Below are 20,347 nucleotides of genomic sequence, written 5' to 3' on the forward strand. Positions count from 1 at the left end.
TGATTGGGTTTGTTATTTTTGTTAACTTTTCACCTTACAAAAAAAATGATTATGTTTTTCTCCAAAAAAAAAAAAAAAAAATTGATTCTATACATTGGGAAATATTTTGTAAATTATATTTCTGTATTTTGATAACAAATAGAACCAATATAAAATTATCATTTTATAAACATTAATCCATTATATGCAATAGGATATTTACAAAAATTAAAAGTAGCATACTGATATTTAAATGTGAATAAGAGCATACAATCTACCAATTTGTGGAAGGTGGACACGAGTCCACGTAGAGGTGTGTGAACCCAATACAAAACGCAACCATTTTCAAACAAAACGCAACGTTGATTTAATGAGAAAAAGCGGAAAGAACAATTCATTGAATGCTACGGAACATGAGTTTCAAGGGATAATTTAAAAAAATAAAACTTCCAAAATCAAAATCCCTGCAAATTAGGGGGTCAAAGATTCACTCTTCGTCATCCCTAAATTCAAGCCAACCTACTAGATATGATCCTAATTTCAAATCTATCCCAATTCAATATTTTTAGGTTCCCTATCCAAACCCTAACTGATATAACAGATGGAAAACTAGAGGAACCGAAATTTGGAATCGATCTCCATGGCAGAAGACAAAGAACATGATGAACAGGGAAGGAGAACAAACAAGGAAAAAACGTATGTATATTCTACCTATATTCTACTATTAATTATATTAAATGTTTTTTATGTTCTTGGATTGAGTACTGCTAATATTTGATTGGAAAATTACCCAATTTCATGTGTTTCAGAATTTATAGAGTTTATGATTATTAACCTATAAAAAAAGTTAGGAAAAGTGTGGTTTAGAATTCCTTCGAACATGAATGTACTGCTACAATTTGTCGTTTCCAAATTGTGTGCGTAATGAAAGCCCAGTGCTAATTTTTAAATCTTATTCTAATTGTTTGAGTGTGTATAATATGTGGAAGAATCCCAAACTTTACCAATTGCAATTTGTATTCTACATCTCCGGGTGGTATATTAGAGTAAAGTAATGGACCACCTATTCCTTGAAATTTGATCAATTAATTAATGAAGCTATTCGGCAGCAGGTTCAACAGAGATGACTGTGATGTTTTGTTGAAAAATATGGCGGTGAAGGACAAAAAAAGGGAGACTGCATCGAAGGAACCATCAAAAAATAGTGTTATTGTTGACCATGAATTGCTGTATGACATAAACAAAGAGCATGGTGGTTCTCCAGAGGTTGACAAGTAAGATAATTAGTACTTTTAATGTCGTTTTGTCAATAATCAGTTCATTTATAGTTGATTTATTTTTTTTAGATAAATCTGATTTAGGTTCTTTTATATCCTTCACTATGTACATTAAATTTGATTCTATGTTCGGTAAGCAATTTGGTTATATGTTTTGTTTGTGGTTCTATAGTTTGAATATAAGAAACATGGTTTGTTAGTAGTTTTACTTGAGTTGTACTTGGGTGGATAACTAGTTCCTGACTTTGGTTAGTAAACTTCGTTTTATAGCCCGTTCTTTATGTGGGGGGTTATAATCATTTTAATCGGTGCATTGCTAATTTAAACTGACAACTTATACATTGATATTTTGAGTGACCGATACTAGGGAACATCCAAATTAAAGTCAGTTAAGTGGTCTAAAACTTCAAACAAAGCAGAAATCATAAAAATAATAGCTTGATCAACCTTCAGCCTAACACTACTGCTTGGTCTTGGATGGATGTGAGTGTGATAATTTAGTATTTGTCGAAGTTAGCTCTTACTACTATCAAGATTTCTCAGTACCTACGTTTTCATTAAATCCATAGCATTTACTTCGTTATATCTTTACAACATGCAGCCCTATAATGTTGGTTTGGAAATCATTATACCTTTTTTTTTATTTAACCCCAAATGTTACATCCATTATCGAAGGATAATTACTGGTTTGGCTTGAACGGATCATCATACCGTCCTGTGGACTGAAAGTACATTTTCATTCTTAATGGTACATGTTCTACAATTTTAATTAATCTTCCTTTCTTTTAACCGATGGTATGTTCTTTTTTAGGCGATCTACCTCATCTGAAGTTGTTCACGATTCTAGTGCAACTCATGGGAAAATCACACATGATCCACCTCCCCGAAATGAGCCAAAAAACACGAAAATACGAGTGAAGCTTGTAGGACAAAAGAAACCAATGGCTAAAGTAATGCAAGGGTAAAGTATATGTTCTATAGTTAATATTTGTCATTACTTTGTTCTTTATTGTATAACTGTGTTATTTATATTTGAAATTATGTCCTTATTAATTATCTACATTCTTTATATTTATCCATATGTTGTAATTGATATATTGTATGTTAATATACATAGCACTATTGCGGATGAACAAGGAATGGATGCAGCCAACGCAGGGAAGAAGAACAAAAGAAAAAGAGCTGAAGAAGGTGAGGTGTTTGTTAGAAGAACACCAACTTTTACTTTGAATCCAAGACATTCCACCCAACAAATTAAGAGGTTTATTAAGGGTATAAACAATCAAGCACATAAGAGACAAGCTATAGTTGACATGGGTTTTGGAGGCCTTCTCCATATTGACTTTCCACGGAACAATCCAACTTTTGCCGGCGATCTGGTGATGAATTTTGACACCAACAGTATATGCATACTTCTTGAAAGAAACAAGGAGATTCGTATTGTAGCCTCAGATGTACACCTTGTCTATGGCATTCCTTTAGAAGGACATAAAATAATCGAGGCTAAAGATGATGAAGAGGGTTTTAGAGAGTTGATTGATAAGTGGAAGGCATACCATGAAAGTATAGATGTCCCTTCTCTAACCGAAATTGTCACTAAGTTAGTAACAGATGATGTTGATGACAACTGGAAGAGGAGTTTCTTAGTGTTGGCAGTTAATTCATGCATCAAGTCTACCACCAACACACAACCATTTTTGCGATTCCTCAGCACATCTTATGACACCAACCGCATTCCTAATTTCAATTGGTGTCAGTATGCACTTGAAAGCCTAGTTGACGGGACTCTGTATTGGAAGTGTGACACAACACGCTACTTTCCAGGACCTTTGCCATTCCTTATGGTATTAATTTTATATATTTGTGTTGTCTCATTGTTCAATACATATATAAAGTGTTTGAATTTAATGTTGTTTGTGTTTAATTTTTTTTTCCAGGTGTGCTATTTTGACCGTCTTAAAAGACAAACTTTTGATCCCCCGAGGACATTTCCACTTATCTCTTCTTGGAATAAGAATGTTGTCAAGGAAAGAGTAGCTTTGGAGTTAAAGTTTGGCTTTGGTTTAGGATTATTGCTAGAAAGGATCGAAACACCTTCTCTAGGTGAAGAACCACAACAACTAGACATGCAACACCACCCACATGACGATGAACGGCTTCAACATCATAATAATGAACAGGAACATAACCAAAATCATCAGGACCCACAACCAATCAATATTCCAACCAATATGAAGGTATTAGATTGTAAATTATATCTTTAAAGGGTGTCATGATCTTTTAACTATGTGTGTTTTATTTTTTGGTTAAGGATAAATTATTTTCACTGCATTTATAGTCGTATTCTTTTGAATTATTTGTGATGTTATTTCTAGTTGGTTGTTGTGTTCTCTTATATTATTTGTGATGTTCTTTCTAGTTGGTTGTTATGTTCTTTAATATTGTTTTTTGTGTTCTTTTGTTTTATTGCTATGTTCTTTCTAGTTGGTTTAGGAAGAGTGCCTTCTAGGAACACTAGCATCGTTATTGACACAAAGACCGCCTGCTAGGAAGAGTGCCTACACCAACCCTTCACCTGTAGCTAGCTAGTGCACCACCAATACAAACACCAAGACTGAAACCAACAGTAAAAGAATTACATAAGCAACAACGTTTTTTTATTTTCTTGGCTCTACACAGAACTTTAACAAAACCTCCTTTACTAAGATTTTTTCATTCCTCTGCAGTCAAACCATATATAGAATTTCAACATAGCACATAACTTATAGTTGGAATCTGTCGCTTCTTTTTTTTACTCTATTTGATTGAAATATGCAGCTCTTTTGGAAAACAATAAGCAGCTCTACTAAAGCCTAGAATCTGCAAAAAAGTATGATATTTGGGCTCACTATAAGTGGTTATTTTAAATTTTTTGTGATGTTCTTTTATTTCATTGCTATGTTCTGTCTAGTTGGTAGTTGTGTTCTTTTGTTTTTGTTTTTGCTGTTCTTTTATTTTGTGGTCTTTGAATTTTACAAGGAGTTTATGCAACAATTTGGTGAGGTTACAACCATAATTGCGAATGGTTTTGTTAAACTCACCAACCTCCTAGCAGTTGGGGAGCAGCTATCGCCCTTGAATATATTCAAGGAAGACATGGCATTCAACTTAGCTAAGATGTGGTCGAGGTGCTCCAGTACTCAACTTCCCTCTGAATTCCAGGTTTTCACCCAACAAACTGGGAGCAGGTCATTGCTTAGTCAAGACAATGATATGTATTCTTCTATTTGGTTCGCAAATATCATGGATGATATAGTTAGGAAAGAAACTGGTGAAGATCAAATATCCATGCAAAACCAGGTACCCCAGCAAGTTCCTATTTTAGATCAATCTTATCAACAAGCCGACACAAATTTTGAATATAACCGGGAGTTGAGGGTGGATTCTAGTTCACCAGTGCATATGCTTGAGTGCGATCCAACATACTATGACGACCCTTTAAAGAATGACGAGTTGGTTGTAAATGAGAAAATTTGTGACAATGTGCCAAACTGTCAAGACCAAGGGTAATATTTTACATGCATTAGTGATATGATTTGGTGTTCTTTTATTTCACTCATTATGTTCTTATGCGTTAACTGCATGTTCTTCTATGTAATGAAACAGTATGGAAGAACACGTAGATTATGAAAAATGCAATGGAAAAAGGGCAAGAAAGCTACCATCAATCTTTAGGTCCCCGTTTTTGGTCCAGTACTCTCATTTGATGATTGGGAAAGAGAAAGAAAGAAATCGCATTTTGGATTATGCCTTTTGCCTAGAACTTGATGGAGAGTACGTAATGAGTTGTTATTTTTCTTTACTATGTGTAATTGTGTGTTCTTTTAATCTTTTTATAAAATCATTTAGCTGCACTCTTTTTCATGACCTATAACCTTTAAATTATTGTCCAATAACTAAATAGATTTTATTATATGTTAGTGAGGAATTGTACGAAGATGGAGTCAACTTGCTTATCAGAGATTACTTTAAAACTATGGGAGCTAATGTGTTTATATGTAACGATGTAATTGATTCATGGGCATACATACTCAACGAAAGGGACAAGATAAGGAAGAGAGGGAAAAGAATGTTCTTCCCCACCGAAACATTCGTAAGTTATACTTGTCACTTTATTTAGTAAACCATATCAGCACCTTGAATTAATTTAACCATTGGTCGTTACATACAGAATTTCCTTATTCACATCGATGAAACTGAAGGAATAAGTCAAAATAGCCATGATGCAAGGCTGCAAAGTTTTAAAGATAGTTGTTCATATAATATGGAACAACACAATATTAGTTCCCTTAAAGGCTATAGTCTGGTAATTATTTTTCTCATCACTTGTCTGTCGTTAAATGTTAAATGCATTTCATTGAATTTAAGGTACTTGACAATATAATGTTTTGTATCTTATATCAGATTTTTTTTCCCAATTTATGCACCATCACATTGCTACGTGATGTGCATAAATATCAAGGACAAAACTTTGGATATTTTGGACAACAATGTCCTGGAGGAAGGATTGAAGCTCAAGGACAAGTATTTTGATTATCCCGAAAAACTGGTAAGTAAACTTTTAAAATATTATTCATTTTAAATACCTTAAAAATTCGATATGTATTTCTTGAATCGTTGAAATTATTTTGTAGCTAGGAGCATTCTCTATATACCTCAATAGCTCGGGACACAAATTAAAAAGACCATTAACCCAACACAGCGTGCGGGTAATTGAAATGCCATGGAGAAACAATAAAAACAATATCGACTGTGGAATATATACGATGAAGCACATGGAAACCTACCATGCTAAAGAGAAATGGCAATGTGGATTGGAACCGGACAATGTAAGTTTTTGTACCTTTACCAGCTCTTTATTTACTTATTTGGAAAGATACACGCTTATGAGATAACATTCTCTGATGTTTTATGTTATGTCCTTTGAAATTAGTGTACATTTCCCCTAATAAAGGTTTCCAATTTTTTTTATTATTTTAGGATGATATCTTGAAGCAACTGAGATTAATATACTCTGCTGAAATCATTTCTTGTGAGCAAAACCAGAAGAGGGCTGCAGTTAATGTAAAAGCTTCGAGATGGGCACACGATAACAATAAGTAGAGAACATTTTTATTATAGGGTGTTTTTTTTGGAGAGACAATGTTTTTTTTTGGAGAAACAATGTTTTTTTTTCTATGGTACTTATTAATTGGTTTTTTTGTTGTATGGTTTTTGTTTTTTGGGATAATGCATTACCTTGGTAATAGATCCCGATTTTGATGATGTGAAGGAGATTTACACAATGTAGGCATTGATATTTATAGTGTTCTTTTTACAGAAATTAATAACAAGTAGAATGTACATCTGTGTTCTTTCTTTTTACATAGTATGTACACTGATGTTCTGAGCTGTTTGATTCGTTTGAGGGAATATTATGTTCCTGCTGGAGGAATGTGTATGCTAGGAGGTACACTTAATTACAGCACAGCTAAAGTCTGCACATTCGACTTTTAAGAATATATTTAGTTCTTTGATTATTTTCAAGGATCAAACCCAAGTAGCCATATATATTGAAGCTGTTAAATGAGTGTTCATTTTCCAAAAATATGCAAAGGTCTAACACACACACAAAAAAAGTGGAAGGAAAAACACTTCTGTATTTTGGTAGATGTTTAGACTTGCACAATATATATACCAAAGCTATCCCATACAACATGGTTAAATACTTACCTACGAGCCTCATATATTAGCACATTTAAATTTCAGACAACATACCACGTACGACTGAAAGGCAAAACTCTGAAACTTTAAGGCTCAGTATATACATACAAAGGATATCAGGTACTTGTTCCATCTTGGATAATCGATCTTATCAAATTAATGGAGTGATAACTATTCTTGTTTATTTTTCTAGTTATGCTCGCTTATTTGTTTCCTTTTGGCTTGCAGAATGTGTTGGGACATGGAATAAACGTCAATTACCTTGATATTAAGGAATGGGTAAATGTCAATGACCCACAAGAAATATAAGTTCTAAGGTGAGATCTTACTATCTATTTTTTTCATCAAATAATTAAGTTTGACAACATGATGATGATATTGAGTTTGCCTTAAATATGAATGTTACTGATGGATAAAAGTTGTATGTCATACACTTAGTACTACTAATATATAACAAATATCTAGTAGACAGAGTAATACTTACTGACCGATACTAGACATTTTCTTGAATTTCCAATAGCTGACAACATCAATTGGTATGAGACTATCAAGAGAAACCACAAGACTACCAAAATTATTTGTACTCATTACTGTCTAACATAGGGCTATCTCAATTAATTAAAACCTTGGAAAAGAGAAAATTAATAACTAATTCTTAATTCTTTTATATAAAAGAAGCAACTAATTATTGAAAGGTGTAAGATTAACACCAAAATAGTCATCAGGCGCGAACATCTCCAAATCTCCAGCTGAATTTGTCGGATGTGCCACATTTGAACCATCGGGGACATCTAAGTACTCCTAATAAAAAAAAAGGTACTTCATTCAAATACAACCTAAAAGAACATAATGTAACACATGTATTGACCATAGAGTGTATTGTTCATGAACATTACCTGTAATGAAGTCTGAGCTTTGCCTTTCATCTTTGTAACTCCTCTTGTTGTTTTCTTCTTCCATGCTTGAGGTTTCCTAGCTTTTAGCTTGTTGCACACCTTTTCTTGAGTCCCTTTTAGTCTTACATTTCTCCCCCCCTTCTTCCTCTTTTTTTTCGGATTCTTAATTGTTTGTTCATCTACTCCATCACCCTCAACTACACTATCACCCCCTTGGGTAGTTGGTACATCTATCCCCTCACCTTCAAATACACCCTCAGCCCCCTGAGTATTTGGCTCAAGCATACACTCCCTTTCCACCATCCTCTCACCTTCTTGATCTGCAATATTTTCTTCTATTGCACCAATTAAAATTTCAACCCTCTGCTTACATTCTATGAAAGCCGATTCCATAACTTTTCTTGCAGCTAAGTCATGTTGGCTTGAGTTTATTAGGCTAATGAAGTTCCTCGTATGTTGCAGCCTCCAAACACAAGACGGGACGACTCCTGACACTTGTGTAACATTGTCACCTACCTTGTGGCACATAGCACCCTTTGTCCATCTCTTTAAAATGTACCTCTTAGGGATCGAAATAACATTGTTAAGATGAAGAATACGGATTGAATGTGAACAAAGGATACCAACCTCACTGAAGTATTTGCAGGTGCAGTCGATTGATATCCTTGACTGATCAAACTTCACGGTGTGCATAATTAAATCATTCTTAGGATGTTTAACATGGTATTCATACAAAGGCGGGAGGAAACCGACGATGTTAACAATGTATGGCATGCTTTTAAGAAAGTTTGCCTCGAACTGCAGATATATGTCGATATTATATATTTCCATTGCATCATCAAGTAAGCCCACCCCTTCAGCTGCTAAATATCGATTACCAATCTCACTTTGGTGATCATCAACATTCTCGTTACTTCTCCACTCATCAACCACTTCAAGGAAACACTTGTAAAAATCACATAGACCATGAGTCTTATGGAGCCTTCTTGAGACAGAGTTATTAGTTGTTTCACTCCTTTGGGAAGACAAAACTCCCCCAGAAAAGTAGTCTTTAGAATAAGCAGGGCACCAAAAATCTCTAATGGTGTACAAGTTTTGGAGCCACTTATTTCCGGAGCACTCGTACTTTTTCACCATGCTGTTAAAAAGAACACCATAATTAAACAAGAGTACAATAACCCAGAAAAGACAGTCCACCCGTCAATTTAGAAGATAGGGTAGAACATATAATATGCTTGTAATGAACATGTACAAGTATAGAAAAGAACATATGTATATGACATTATGACCGTATATAAATGCCAGTATAGAAAAGAACATGTACAAGTATAGAAAAGAATATATATAAGAACATCAGCTTGTTGCCAAATGCCGGTATTCATATATGACCATTTTTTGTTAATGACTCAATACCCTGAAGCTATTACTAGAGGACAATATATATATAGCAACAATAATGCAAGTTCACAAAGTAATACCTTGACCAATAATGCTCAAATTCGGCAATGGTGTCAGTGTATTTCAACACATAGTTGAAAGCGTTATTAAAACCTTCCATTGCTCTCAACCCTTTGATATTCGTCTTAGCATTTTCCCCTATATGCCAAGTACATAATCGGTGACTCGAATTTGGAAATACTATTCCTATTGCTTTTTTCATAGATTTAGATTGATCTGTCATAATGGTAATTGGATGTCTCCCTCCCATAGACCTTAAAAATGTTTTGAACAACCATTCAAAAAACTCCCATTTCTCATTCACGATAAAACCAACGCCAAACATAACATTCTTGTTGTGATGGTTCATCCCCACAAAGGGACCACATATCATGTCGTATTTATTCGTACGATATGTAGTGTCATGTACCAAAAGATCTCCAAATGCATCATAATCAATCTTCATCCGCCCGTCTCGAAAGAAAAAACAATCAAGATAACCTTCATCATCAACCTCAAAATCATAATAAAAGTCAACCTCATTAGCTTTTCTAGTTTTGAAAAAATTTAACAACTATTTTGTGTCAAAGCCATCAAGTCTCGTTTTTTTTTACCAGCTAACGCATCATAAGCATCACTCTTAAGGAAACCAAGATTGGCTTCCCCACCAGCTTGGTTTTTTAACACCCGTACAGCAAAAGCAACCGGGACACCATTCTCTGTCAAAGAGCTAAGCATAGCCAACTGTTCTTCCGTAACTTTCCTATGTGACCTTATCAAATGTCTTTTGCTGACTGGAACTCTTCCATGATTATGAATCATATTGTGCTTGGTAACAATATAGAGGCCAGTTTTTTTATCGACATCAAATTGAATACTAGCCTTGCAACCGGTACGAAAATCCGTTTTCTTATAAGCTGTGGGCTCAACACCACCTTTATTCTTGAAACCAGCATACGAACAAAGGAAGAAACGTTGTCGGACTGTTTTATCAGCTCTTAGAGATCTCTTACCCTTCCGAGTTCCAAACCCCTGCCTAAATGCGTAATCATTATATAATGTGTAGGCTTCTTCGTCACTCTTCACCTTTGAATATAATAGTTCAGAATTTTCTGCTTCTTCAAATCCTACGAACACACACAATAATAATTCCATTAGAATCATAAAATAGAAACAAATTAATTGAACTACATATAGAGCTTCAATTGAGACATATGATTAAATAAGTAATGTAACAATAGGATATGCATTACCTCTAAGGCTCGTGTCCACATTTAGCTAAAGAAAATTCAATTATCTAATTACCCATTTATAAACACGCAAGACTCAATTATTTTTTGTTAAAAAATGTGCTTTCATGTGTACTATTAAATGTGAGGCATACAATAAGCGTAGTATATGACAAGGTGTTCTTCTTCTTGGTAGGTTATGTTCTTTATATATCCATTAAATGTTCGTAGTGAGATGTAAATTATAGAGGAACCATTTACCACTGGAAAATTATAATGGTAGCCTATGTTCTTTATATATCCAGTAAATGTTTTAGGAATATACACAGAATGCACAGTTATTGATTTCAATCAGTCAGCCGTTATAATGGTATTTCATCATGCTACCAATGTTATTTATTATTCTTATATATAGGTTCTTTATGGTAACATGGAAGAAACAGCTCCTGTAAAAAACCGAGCATTGACAAAGCATTGAATACCACTTGGTGTCTGGATATAATCAAAACAATCAGAATTGAGTTATAGATATATTTTATACATTAAAAAAAATGTATAATCAATCAAATACCTTTATTTTTGTCAACAAATTCATCGGTTTGATCTTCAGTATCATCGTAATCATCATTTCCTTGAGCATCATCTCCTTCATTAAAGCTTGAACTAGCCATTGTCATTTATTTTCTAAATAGTTTCGGCATTACAGTAGAATGAAATGGCTACAGCAAGTTTCTCGTAAAAAATAAAATTAGAGAATGGGATAATGATGAGCACATTGAAAATAAATTAAGATTACGTTTGTTAGATACCAAATATTTAGGAGCAACAAATCTGGTACCATTTTTTTTAATTAATTATTTTGTTTTTAAAAAATCTGTTTGTTGGTTGTGTTTAATTTCGATTTTTCTATATTTTTTAAATGTAAAAACAAACAAAACGACGTAGTTTTATAGAGGGTGCACGTAGTGGATTGTGCACCCTGGTCCACCTTCTAAATTGCGCACGTAGAAGGTGGACACGAGTCCACGTAGAGGTGTGTGAACCCAATACAAAACGCAATAATTTTCAAACAAAACGCAACGTTGATTTAATGAGAAAAAGCGGAAAGAACAATTCATTGAATGCTACGGAACATGAGTTTCAAGGGATAATTTAAAAAAATAAAACTTCCAAAATCAAAATCCCTGCAAATTAGGGGGTCAAAGATTCACTCTTCGTCATCCCTAAATTCAAGCCAACCTACTAGATATGATCCTAATTTCAAATCTATCCCAATTCAATATTTTTAGGTTCCCTATCCAAACCCTAACTGATATAACAGATGGAAAACTAGAGGAACCGAAATTTGAAATCGATCTCCATGGCAGAAGACAAAGAACATGATGAACAGGGAAGGAGAACAAACAAGGAAAAAACGTATGTATATTCTACCTATATTCTACTATTAATTATATTAAATGTTTTTTATGTTCTTGGATTGAGTACTGCTAATATTTGATTGGAAAATTACCCAATTTCATGTGTTTCAGAATTTATAGAGTTTATGATTATTAACCTATAAAAAAAGTTAGGAAAAGTGTGGTTTAGAATTCCTTCGAACATGAATGTACTGCTACAATTTGTCGTTTCCAAATTGTGTGCGTAATGAAAGCCCAGTGCTAATTTTTAAATCTTATTCTAATTGTTTGAGTGTGTATAATATGTGGAAGAATCCCAAACTTTACCAATTGCAATTTGTATTCTACATCTCCTGGTGGTATATTAGAGTAAAGTAATGGACCACCTATTCCTTGAAATTTGATCAATTAATTAATGAAGCTATTCGGCAGCAGGTTCAACAGAGATGACTGTGATGTTTTGTTGAAAAATATGGCGGTGAAGGACAAAAAAAGGGAGACTGCATCGAAGGAACCATCAAAAAATAGTGTTAATGTTGACCATGAATTGCTGTATGACATAAACGAAGAGCATGGTGGTTCTCCAGAGGTTGACAAGTAAGATAATTAGTACTTTTAATGTCGTTTTGTCAATAATCAGTTCATTTATAGTTGATTTATTTTTTTTAGATAAATCTGATTTAGGTTCTTTTATATCCTTCACTATGTACATTAAATTTGATTCTATGTTCGGTAAGCAATTTGGTTATATGTTTTGTTTGTGGTTCTATAGTTTGAATATAAGAAACATGGTTTGTTAGTAGTTTTACTTGAGTTGTACTTGGGTGGATAACTAGTTCCTGACTTTGGTTAGTAAACTTCGTTTTATAGCCCGTTCTTTATGTGGGGGGTTATAATCATTTTAATCGGTGCATTGCTAATTTAAACTGACAACTTATACATTGATATTTTGAGTGACCGATACTAGGGAACATCCAAATTAAAGTCAGTTAAGTGGTCTAAAACTTCAAACAAAGCAGAAATCATAAAAATAATAGCTTGATCAACCTTCAGCCTAACACTACTGCTTGGTCTTGGATGGATGTGAGTGTGATAATTTAGTATTTGTCGAAGTTAGCTTTTACTACTATCAAGATTTCTCAGTACCTATTTTTTCATTAAATCCATAGCATTTACTTTGTTATATCTTTACAACATGCAGCCCTACAATGTTGGTTTGGAAATCATTATACCTTTTTTTTTTATTTAACCCCAAATGTTACATCCATTATCGAAGGATAATTACTGGTTTGGCTTGAACGGATCATCATACCGTCTTGTGGACTGAAAGTACATTTTCATTCTTAATGGTACATGTTCTACAATTTTAATTAATCTTCCTTTCTTTTAACCGATGGTATGTTCTTTTTTAGGCGACCTACCTCATCTGAAGTTGTTCACGATTCTAGTGCAACTCATGGGAAAATCACACATGATCCACCTCCCCGAAATGAGCCAAAAAACACGAAAATACGAGTGAAGCTTGTAGGACAAAAGAAACCAATGGCTAAAGTAATGCAAGGGTAAAGTATATGTTCTATAGTTAATATTTGTCATTACTTTGTTCTTTATTGTATAGCTGTGTTATTTATATTTGACATTATGTCCTTATTAATTATCTACATTCTTTATATTTATCCATATGTTGTAATTGATATATTGTATGTTAATATACATAGCACTATTGCGGATGAACAAGGAATGGATGCAGCCAACGCAGGGAAGAAGAACAAAAGAAAAAGAGCTGAAGAAGGTGAGGTGTTTGTTAGAAGAACACCAACTTTTACTTTGAATCCAAGACATTCCACCCAACAAATTAAGAGGTTTATTAAGGGTATAAACAATCAAGCACATAAGAGACAAGCTATAGTTGACATGGGTTTTGGAGGCCTTCTCCATATTGACTTTCCACGGAATAATCCAACTTTTGCCGGCGATCTGGTGATGAATTTTGACACCAACAGTATATGCATACTTCTTGAAAGAAACAAGGAGATTCGTATTGTAGCCTCAGATGTACACCTTGTCTATGGCATTCCTTTAGAAGGACATAAAATAATCGAGGCTAAAGATGATGAAGAGGGTTTTAGAGAGTTGATTGATAAGTGGAAGGCATACCATGAAAGTATAGATGTCCCTTCTCTAACCGAAATTGTCACTAAGTTAGTAACAGATGATGTTGATGACAACTGGAAGAGGAGTTTCTTAGTGTTGGCAGTTAATTCATGCATCAAGTCTACCACCAACACACAACCATTTTTGCGATTCCTCAGCACATCTTATGACACCAACCGCATTCCTAATTTCAATTGGTGTCAGTATGCACTTGAAAGCCTAGTTGACGGGACTCTGTATTGGAAGTGTGACACAACACGCTACTTTCCAGGACCTTTGCCATTCCTTATGGTATTAATTTTATATATTTGTGTTGTCTCATTGTTCAATACATATATAAAGTGTTTGAATTTAATGTTGTTTGTGTTTAATTTTTTTTTCCAGGTGTGCTATTTTGACCGTCTTAAAAGACAAACTTTTGATCCCCCGAGGACATTTCCACTTATCTCTTCTTGGAATAAGAATGCTGTCAAGGAAAGAGTAGCTTTGGAGTTAAAGTTTGGCTTTGGTTTAGGATTATTGCTAGAAAGGATCGAAACACCTTCTCTAGGTGAAGAACCACAACAACTAGACATGCAACACCACCCACATGACGATGAACGGCTTCAACATCATAATAATGAACAGGAACATAACCAAAATCATCAGGACCCACAACCAATCAATATTCCAACCAATATGAAGGTATTAGATTGTAAATTATATCTTTAAAGGGTGTCATGATCTTTTAACTATGTGTGTTTTATTTTTTGGTTAAGGATAAATTATTTTCACTGCATTTATAGTCGTATTCTTTTGAATTATTTGTGATGTTATTTCTAGTTGGTTGTTGTGTTCTCTTATATTATTTGTGATGTTCTTTCTAGTTGGTTGTTATGTTCTTTAATATTGTTTTTTGTGTTCTTTTGTTTTATTGCTATGTTCTTTCTAGTTGGTTTAGGAAGAGTGCCTTCTAGGAACACTAGCATCGTTATTGACACAAAGACCGCCTGCTAGGAAGAGTGCCTACACCAACCCTTCACCTGTAGCTAGCTAGTGCACCACCAATACAAACACCAAGACTGAAACCAACAGTAAAAGAATTACATAAGCAACAACGTTTTTTTATTTTCTTGGCTCTACACAGAACTTTAACAAAACCTCCTTTACTAAGATTTTTTCATTCCTCTGCAGTCAAACCATATATAGAATTTCAACATAGCACATAACTTATAGTTGGAATCTGTCGCTTCTTTTTTTTACTCTATTTGATTGAAATATGCAGCTCTTTTGGAAAACAATAAGCAGCTCTACTAAAGCCTAGAATCTGCAAAAAAGTATGATATTTGGGCTCACTATAAGTGGTTATTTTAAATTTTTTGTGATGTTCTTTTATTTTATTGCTATGTTCTGTCTAGTTGGTAGTTGTGTTCTTTTGTTTTTGTTTTTGCTGTTCTTTTATTTTGTGGTCTTTGAATTTTACAAGGAGTTTATGCAACAATTTGGTGAGGTTACAACCATAATTGCGAATGGTTTTGTTAAACTCACCAACCTCCTAGCAGTACATATAATTGCCAAGTACATAATCGGTGCCTCGAATTTGGAAATACTATTCCTATTGCTTTTTTCATAGATTTAGATTGATCTGTCATAATGGTAATTGGATGTCTCCCTCCCATAGACCTTAAAAATGTTTTGAACAACCATTCAAAAAACTCCCATTTCTCATTCACGATAAAACCAACGCCAAACATAACATTCTTGTTGTGATGGTTCATCCCCACAAAGGGACCACATATCATGTCGTATTTATTCGTACGATATGTAGCTAGTGTCATGTACCAAAAGATCTCCAAATGCATCATAATCAATCTTCATCCGCCCGTCTCGAAAGAAAAAACAATCAAGATAACCTTCATCATCAACCTCAAAATCATAATAAAAGTCAACCTCATTAGCTTTTCTAGTTTTGAAAAAATTTAACAACTGTTTTGTGTCAAAGCCATCAAGTCTCGTTTTTTTTATACCAGCTAACGCATCATAAGCATCACTCTTAAGGAACCCAAGATTGGCTTCCCCACCAGCTTGGTGTTTTAACACCCGTACAGCAAAAGCAACCGGGACACCATTCTCTGTCAAAGAGCTAAGCATAGCCAACTGTTCTTCCGTAACTTTCCTATGTGACCTTATCAAATGTCTTTTGCTGACTGGAACTCTTCCATGATTATGAATCATATTGTGCTTGGTAACAATATAGAGGCCAGTTTTTTTATCGACATCAAATTGAATACTAGCCTTGCAACCAGTACGAAAATCCGTTTTCTTATAAGCTGTGGGCTCAACACCACCTTTATTCTTGAAACCAGCATACGAACAAAGGAAGAAACGTTGTCGGACTGTTTTATCAGCTCTTAGAGATCTCTTACCCTTCCGAGTTCCAAACCCCTGCCTAAATGCGTAATCATTATATAATGTGTAGGCTTCTTCGTCACTCTTCACCTTTGAATATAATCGTTCAGAATTTTCTGCTTCTTCAAATCCTACGAACACACACAATAATAATTCCATTAGAATCATAAAATTAGAAACAAATTAATTGAACTACATATAGAGCTTCAATTGAGACATATGATTAAATAAGTAATGTAACAATAGGATATGCATTACCTCTAAGGCTCGTGTCCACATTTAGCTAAAGAAAATTCAATTATCTAATTACCCATTTATAAACACGCAAGACTCAATTATTTTTTGTTAAAAAATGTGCTTTCATGTGCACTATTAAATGTGAGGCATACAATAAGCGTAGTATATGACAAGGTGTTCTTCTTCTTGGTAGGTTATGTTCTTTATATATCCATTAAATGTTCGTAGTGAGATGTAAATTATAGAGGAACCATTTACCACTGGAAAATTATAATGGTAGCCTATGTTCTTTATATATCCAGTAAATGTTTTAGGAATATACACAGAATGCACAGTTATTGATTTCAATCAGTCAGCCGTTATAATGGTATTTCATCATGCTACCAATGTTATTTATTATTCTTATAGGTTCTTTATGGTAACATGGAAGAAACAGCTCCTGTAAAAAACCGAGCATTGACAAAGCATTGAATACCACTTGGTGTCTGGATATAATCAAAACAATCAGAATTGAGTTATAGATATATTTTATACATTAAAAAAATGTATAATCAATCAAATACCTTTATTTTTGTTAACAAATTCATCGGTTTGATCTTCAGTATCATCGTAATCATCATTTCCTTGAGCATCATCTCCTTCATTAAAGCTTGAACTAGCCATTGTCATTTATTTTCTAAATAGTTTCGGCATTACAGTATAATGAAATGGCTACAGCAAGTTTCTCGTAAAAAATAAAATTAGAGAATGGGATAATGATGAGCACATTGAAAATAAATTAATATTACGTTTGTTAGATACCAAATATTTAGGAGCAATAAATCTGGTACCATTTTTTTTAATTAATTATTTTGTTTTTAAAAAATCTGTTTGTTGGTTGTGTTTAATTTCGATTTTTCTATATTTTTTAAATGTAAAAACAAACAAAACGACGTAGTTTTATAGAGGGTGCACGTAGTGGATTGTGCACCCTGGTCCACTTTCTAAATTGCGTACAATCTACCTATCTATGCATATGAAGTATTATACTAATAGAGAGACAAATCGATGTGGATCTGAAAAATGTTGCTCTCTAGCTAATTTAATTTCCTCTCTTATACATACAAAACAAATATAAAATAAATACCTAATCCTATACTTATTTTGCATCCAACGATTTGTTAGATAAGTCAAATTTTAGATGGATGTATAAGATTGCAATTAAAGTTTTAATGGATTGCAATATTTTAACGACTTTTAGCATGTATTGAAATAATTAACCTAAATATCCTAATAACTAACTGTATGTACTAAGAATTTTCATTTAGAATATGTGTCATATATTGAATGTGAATATGTATAATGAACATTTATATACTTTAACAAGGTTGTCTAATTAAAACATGCTTATTCAAAAGAAATTGTTTAATTGCTTTAAATACTTCATCAATATCATAGCTAATACAATATCTTTTAATAATAAACGTATGTCAATATATTCAAAGTTAGTTGAAGGCAACATGAATTATTTACCGAATATAGGAATGTCAGATTTTTAGTGGGGCATTTTTTTTAGACATCCTCCACGCTTCCGCCCCAAGTGGACGGGGATTGAGGATATTTTAGTGGGTGACGGTGTTAAAAAATGGATTAGTCACGGGTGATGGGGTGAGGATAAATTTTTGATTGGATCCGCCCGTCACGCTTATATTTCATCTAATTGATTATGAATATATCAATATTTTTTACTACTAACATACTCCTTCAGTTCCAGTTTACTTGTAGAAATTTCTTTTTCTTTCGTCCCTATTTTTTACTACTAACATACTCCTTCTGTACACATTCTTCCATTTTTTTTGTCTGAATATATGTGTAAATATTAACCATAAAGATATTTTTGAAAGATGTAATATTTTACTAATATTCTTGGTTTGCCTCAAAAGTTGAAGATATTAATTCGTATTTTCGGACAAAATAAGCTAACAAAAACATCGATCTCCCCTTCGTGGAAACCACAATGAATTCGGCTTAAAAGCGAAACATAAAAACGTTCCTTCCATTTCAAGGATTTTTCGTCGGATTTTCAATTTCAATGGTTTGACTAGTTTGCGTCGAAGCTTTGGAAAATAAATATACAAATCTCAATGCTATATTTGTTGTTCCCACAGTGGAACTGTGGAAGTTCAACAAACCATCCTAATCATGTTCTTTATCTACATTATATTTTTCAACGGCAAATAACTACATTATCTAGATAACTTATTTTTCACTCCATCAAGATACTTTAGAATATAGAGAGTTTACGGTATTTATCTATCAAGTTTATGCATGATACAATCTTAACTATTTTTGTCATCCAAATAAATAAATGAGTAAAAAATTAAAAATTCTTGGTTATACCATGCATGCATGCAAGATAAAATTAACTATTGTATTAATAAAAATTGATAAGCCTCAGCCCCAGACGGGTTCATCTTCAAATTTGTTAAAAGCGCATGGGAAGTCATAAGAGGATATATGTGACATGGTGAATGAATTTTGGACCTCCTCTCGTCTTGCTTGTGGAAGCAATAACACCTTCATTACTTTAATCCCAAAAATTGGCTCCCCTAGTTTCAAGGATTACAGGACAGCCTATTAGCATGGTGAGCTGTGTGTATAAAATAATTGCTAAACTTCTGGCCCATATACTGCAAAAGGTAATGGGCTCTCTTATTGGCTCTCACCAATCATCCTTCATTAAAGGCAGGCAAATTCTTGATGGTGCCCTAATTGAAAGTGAATTAGTTGCTCTTGTAGAAAAAACAAAACAACAACTGTTTTAAAGCTTAACTTCCATAAAACTTTCAATAGTGTATCATGGAGCTTCTTGGATTGGACACTTGATTAAATGAATTTTTCTCCTACATGGCGCGAATGGATCCAAACCTGTATATGACTGCTTCGGCACTAATTCTTGTCAATGGCTCCCCCACTGCCCCTATCTTCAAGCTCCAACGGGGGATAAGACAAGGAGACCCCTGTCTCGTTTCCTTTTCAACCCTGTCTCATAAACATTAAACTTGCTCATTCAAAAAGTCGTGAACATTGGTCTATGGGACGAACTTGAGGCAAGCCGTAATGGCCCAAAATTACACACTTGCAATATGCAGACGACACAATGATATTCTGCTCCCTGAACTGTAACTCCCTCATGAACATTAAAAAGCCCTAATATCTTTTCAGCTTGCCTCGAGCCTCCAAGTAAATTTCCACAAGAGTTTTATTATTGGGTTGAATGTGGGCGAGACTTGACTCAACTCCACGGCAACAACTCTCCTATGCAAAGTCGATAAGCTACCCATCACTTACCTTGGTCTCCCAATTGGGGGGAAATATCTCAAGAATTAGCATGTGGGATCCCATTATTGCCAGGATGGCAACAAAATTATCCTCCTGAAAAGGAGGGCTTCTTTCCATTGGAGGCAGAGCTACCCTCTCAAGACCTCACTCACAAGTATTCCGCTCTACGATATGCCTATTCCCCATCCACAAAGGGGTCATTGACAAAACTACAAGAATCTAAAGGAACTTCCTATGGAATAGCAAACCAGAAAAGAGATCTCTACCCCTTGTTTCTTGGAATACCTTAC

At 34.0% G+C, this 20,347-nt stretch overlaps 5 protein-coding genes across 9 annotated transcripts; 2 read left to right on the plus strand and 3 right to left on the minus strand.

Moving 5' to 3' along the window:
- Nucleotides 1-294: 294 nt before the first annotated feature.
- Nucleotides 295-6,640, plus strand: LOC110791587 (uncharacterized). 5 transcript variants are annotated; one of them, XM_056835549.1, is made up of 12 exons: nt 295-675; nt 1,089-1,253; nt 2,068-2,217; nt 2,374-3,100; nt 3,194-3,493; nt 4,458-4,801; nt 4,902-5,069; nt 5,217-5,388; nt 5,467-5,601; nt 5,700-5,844; nt 5,930-6,124; nt 6,276-6,640. In XM_056835549.1, the coding sequence occupies exons 1-10, from the start codon at nt 620-622 to the stop codon at nt 5,826-5,828; spliced, it is 2,346 nt and encodes a 781-aa protein (XP_056691527.1). In that variant the 5' UTR covers nt 295-619; the 3' UTR covers nt 5,829-5,844; nt 5,930-6,124; nt 6,276-6,640. The 5 variants fall into 5 exon arrangements, with proteins under 5 accessions (XP_056691527.1, XP_056691525.1, XP_056691524.1 ...); XM_056835546.1 differs by having other exon boundaries at nt 296-675; nt 4,275-4,801; XM_021996335.2 differs by having other exon boundaries at nt 297-675; nt 1,092-1,253; nt 4,275-4,801.
- A 591-nt stretch (nt 6,641-7,231) lies between these two features.
- LOC110791588 (protein FAR1-RELATED SEQUENCE 5-like) lies at nt 7,232-11,556 on the minus strand. The gene is made up of 4 exons (XM_056835550.1): nt 11,132-11,556; nt 9,373-10,458; nt 7,895-9,032; nt 7,232-7,799 (listed from the first exon to the last, which is right to left on the minus strand). Exons 2-4 carry the CDS (start codon nt 9,795-9,797, stop codon nt 7,680-7,682), a joined length of 1,683 nt encoding a protein of 560 aa, XP_056691528.1. The 5' UTR covers nt 9,798-10,458; nt 11,132-11,556; the 3' UTR covers nt 7,232-7,679.
- LOC130467635 (protein FAR1-RELATED SEQUENCE 5-like) lies at nt 9,899-11,231 on the minus strand. The gene is made up of 2 exons (XM_056836202.1): nt 11,132-11,231; nt 9,899-10,458 (listed from the first exon to the last, which is right to left on the minus strand). The coding sequence occupies exons 1-2, from the start codon at nt 11,229-11,231 to the stop codon at nt 9,899-9,901; spliced, it is 660 nt and encodes a 219-aa protein (XP_056692180.1).
- A 36-nt stretch (nt 11,557-11,592) lies between the features above and the next one.
- LOC130467636 (uncharacterized) lies at nt 11,593-15,723 on the plus strand. Its single transcript, XM_056836203.1, has 6 exons — nt 11,593-11,976; nt 12,393-12,554; nt 13,370-13,519; nt 13,676-14,402; nt 14,496-14,795; nt 15,577-15,723. Exons 1-6 carry the CDS (start codon nt 11,921-11,923, stop codon nt 15,721-15,723), a joined length of 1,542 nt encoding a protein of 513 aa, XP_056692181.1. The 5' UTR covers nt 11,593-11,920.
- Nucleotides 15,712-17,723, minus strand: LOC110781036 (protein FAR1-RELATED SEQUENCE 5-like). The gene is made up of 2 exons (XM_056837332.1): nt 17,300-17,723; nt 15,712-16,630 (listed from the first exon to the last, which is right to left on the minus strand). The coding sequence occupies exons 1-2, from the start codon at nt 17,403-17,405 to the stop codon at nt 15,900-15,902; spliced, it is 837 nt and encodes a 278-aa protein (XP_056693310.1). The 5' UTR covers nt 17,406-17,723; the 3' UTR covers nt 15,712-15,899.
- Between the last annotated feature and the right edge of the window lie 2,624 nt (nt 17,724-20,347).

This window comes from Spinacia oleracea, chromosome 2, assembly GCF_020520425.1.
Source record: "Spinacia oleracea cultivar Varoflay chromosome 2, BTI_SOV_V1, whole genome shotgun sequence".
NCBI lineage: Eukaryota > Viridiplantae > Streptophyta > Magnoliopsida > Caryophyllales > Amaranthaceae > Spinacia > Spinacia oleracea.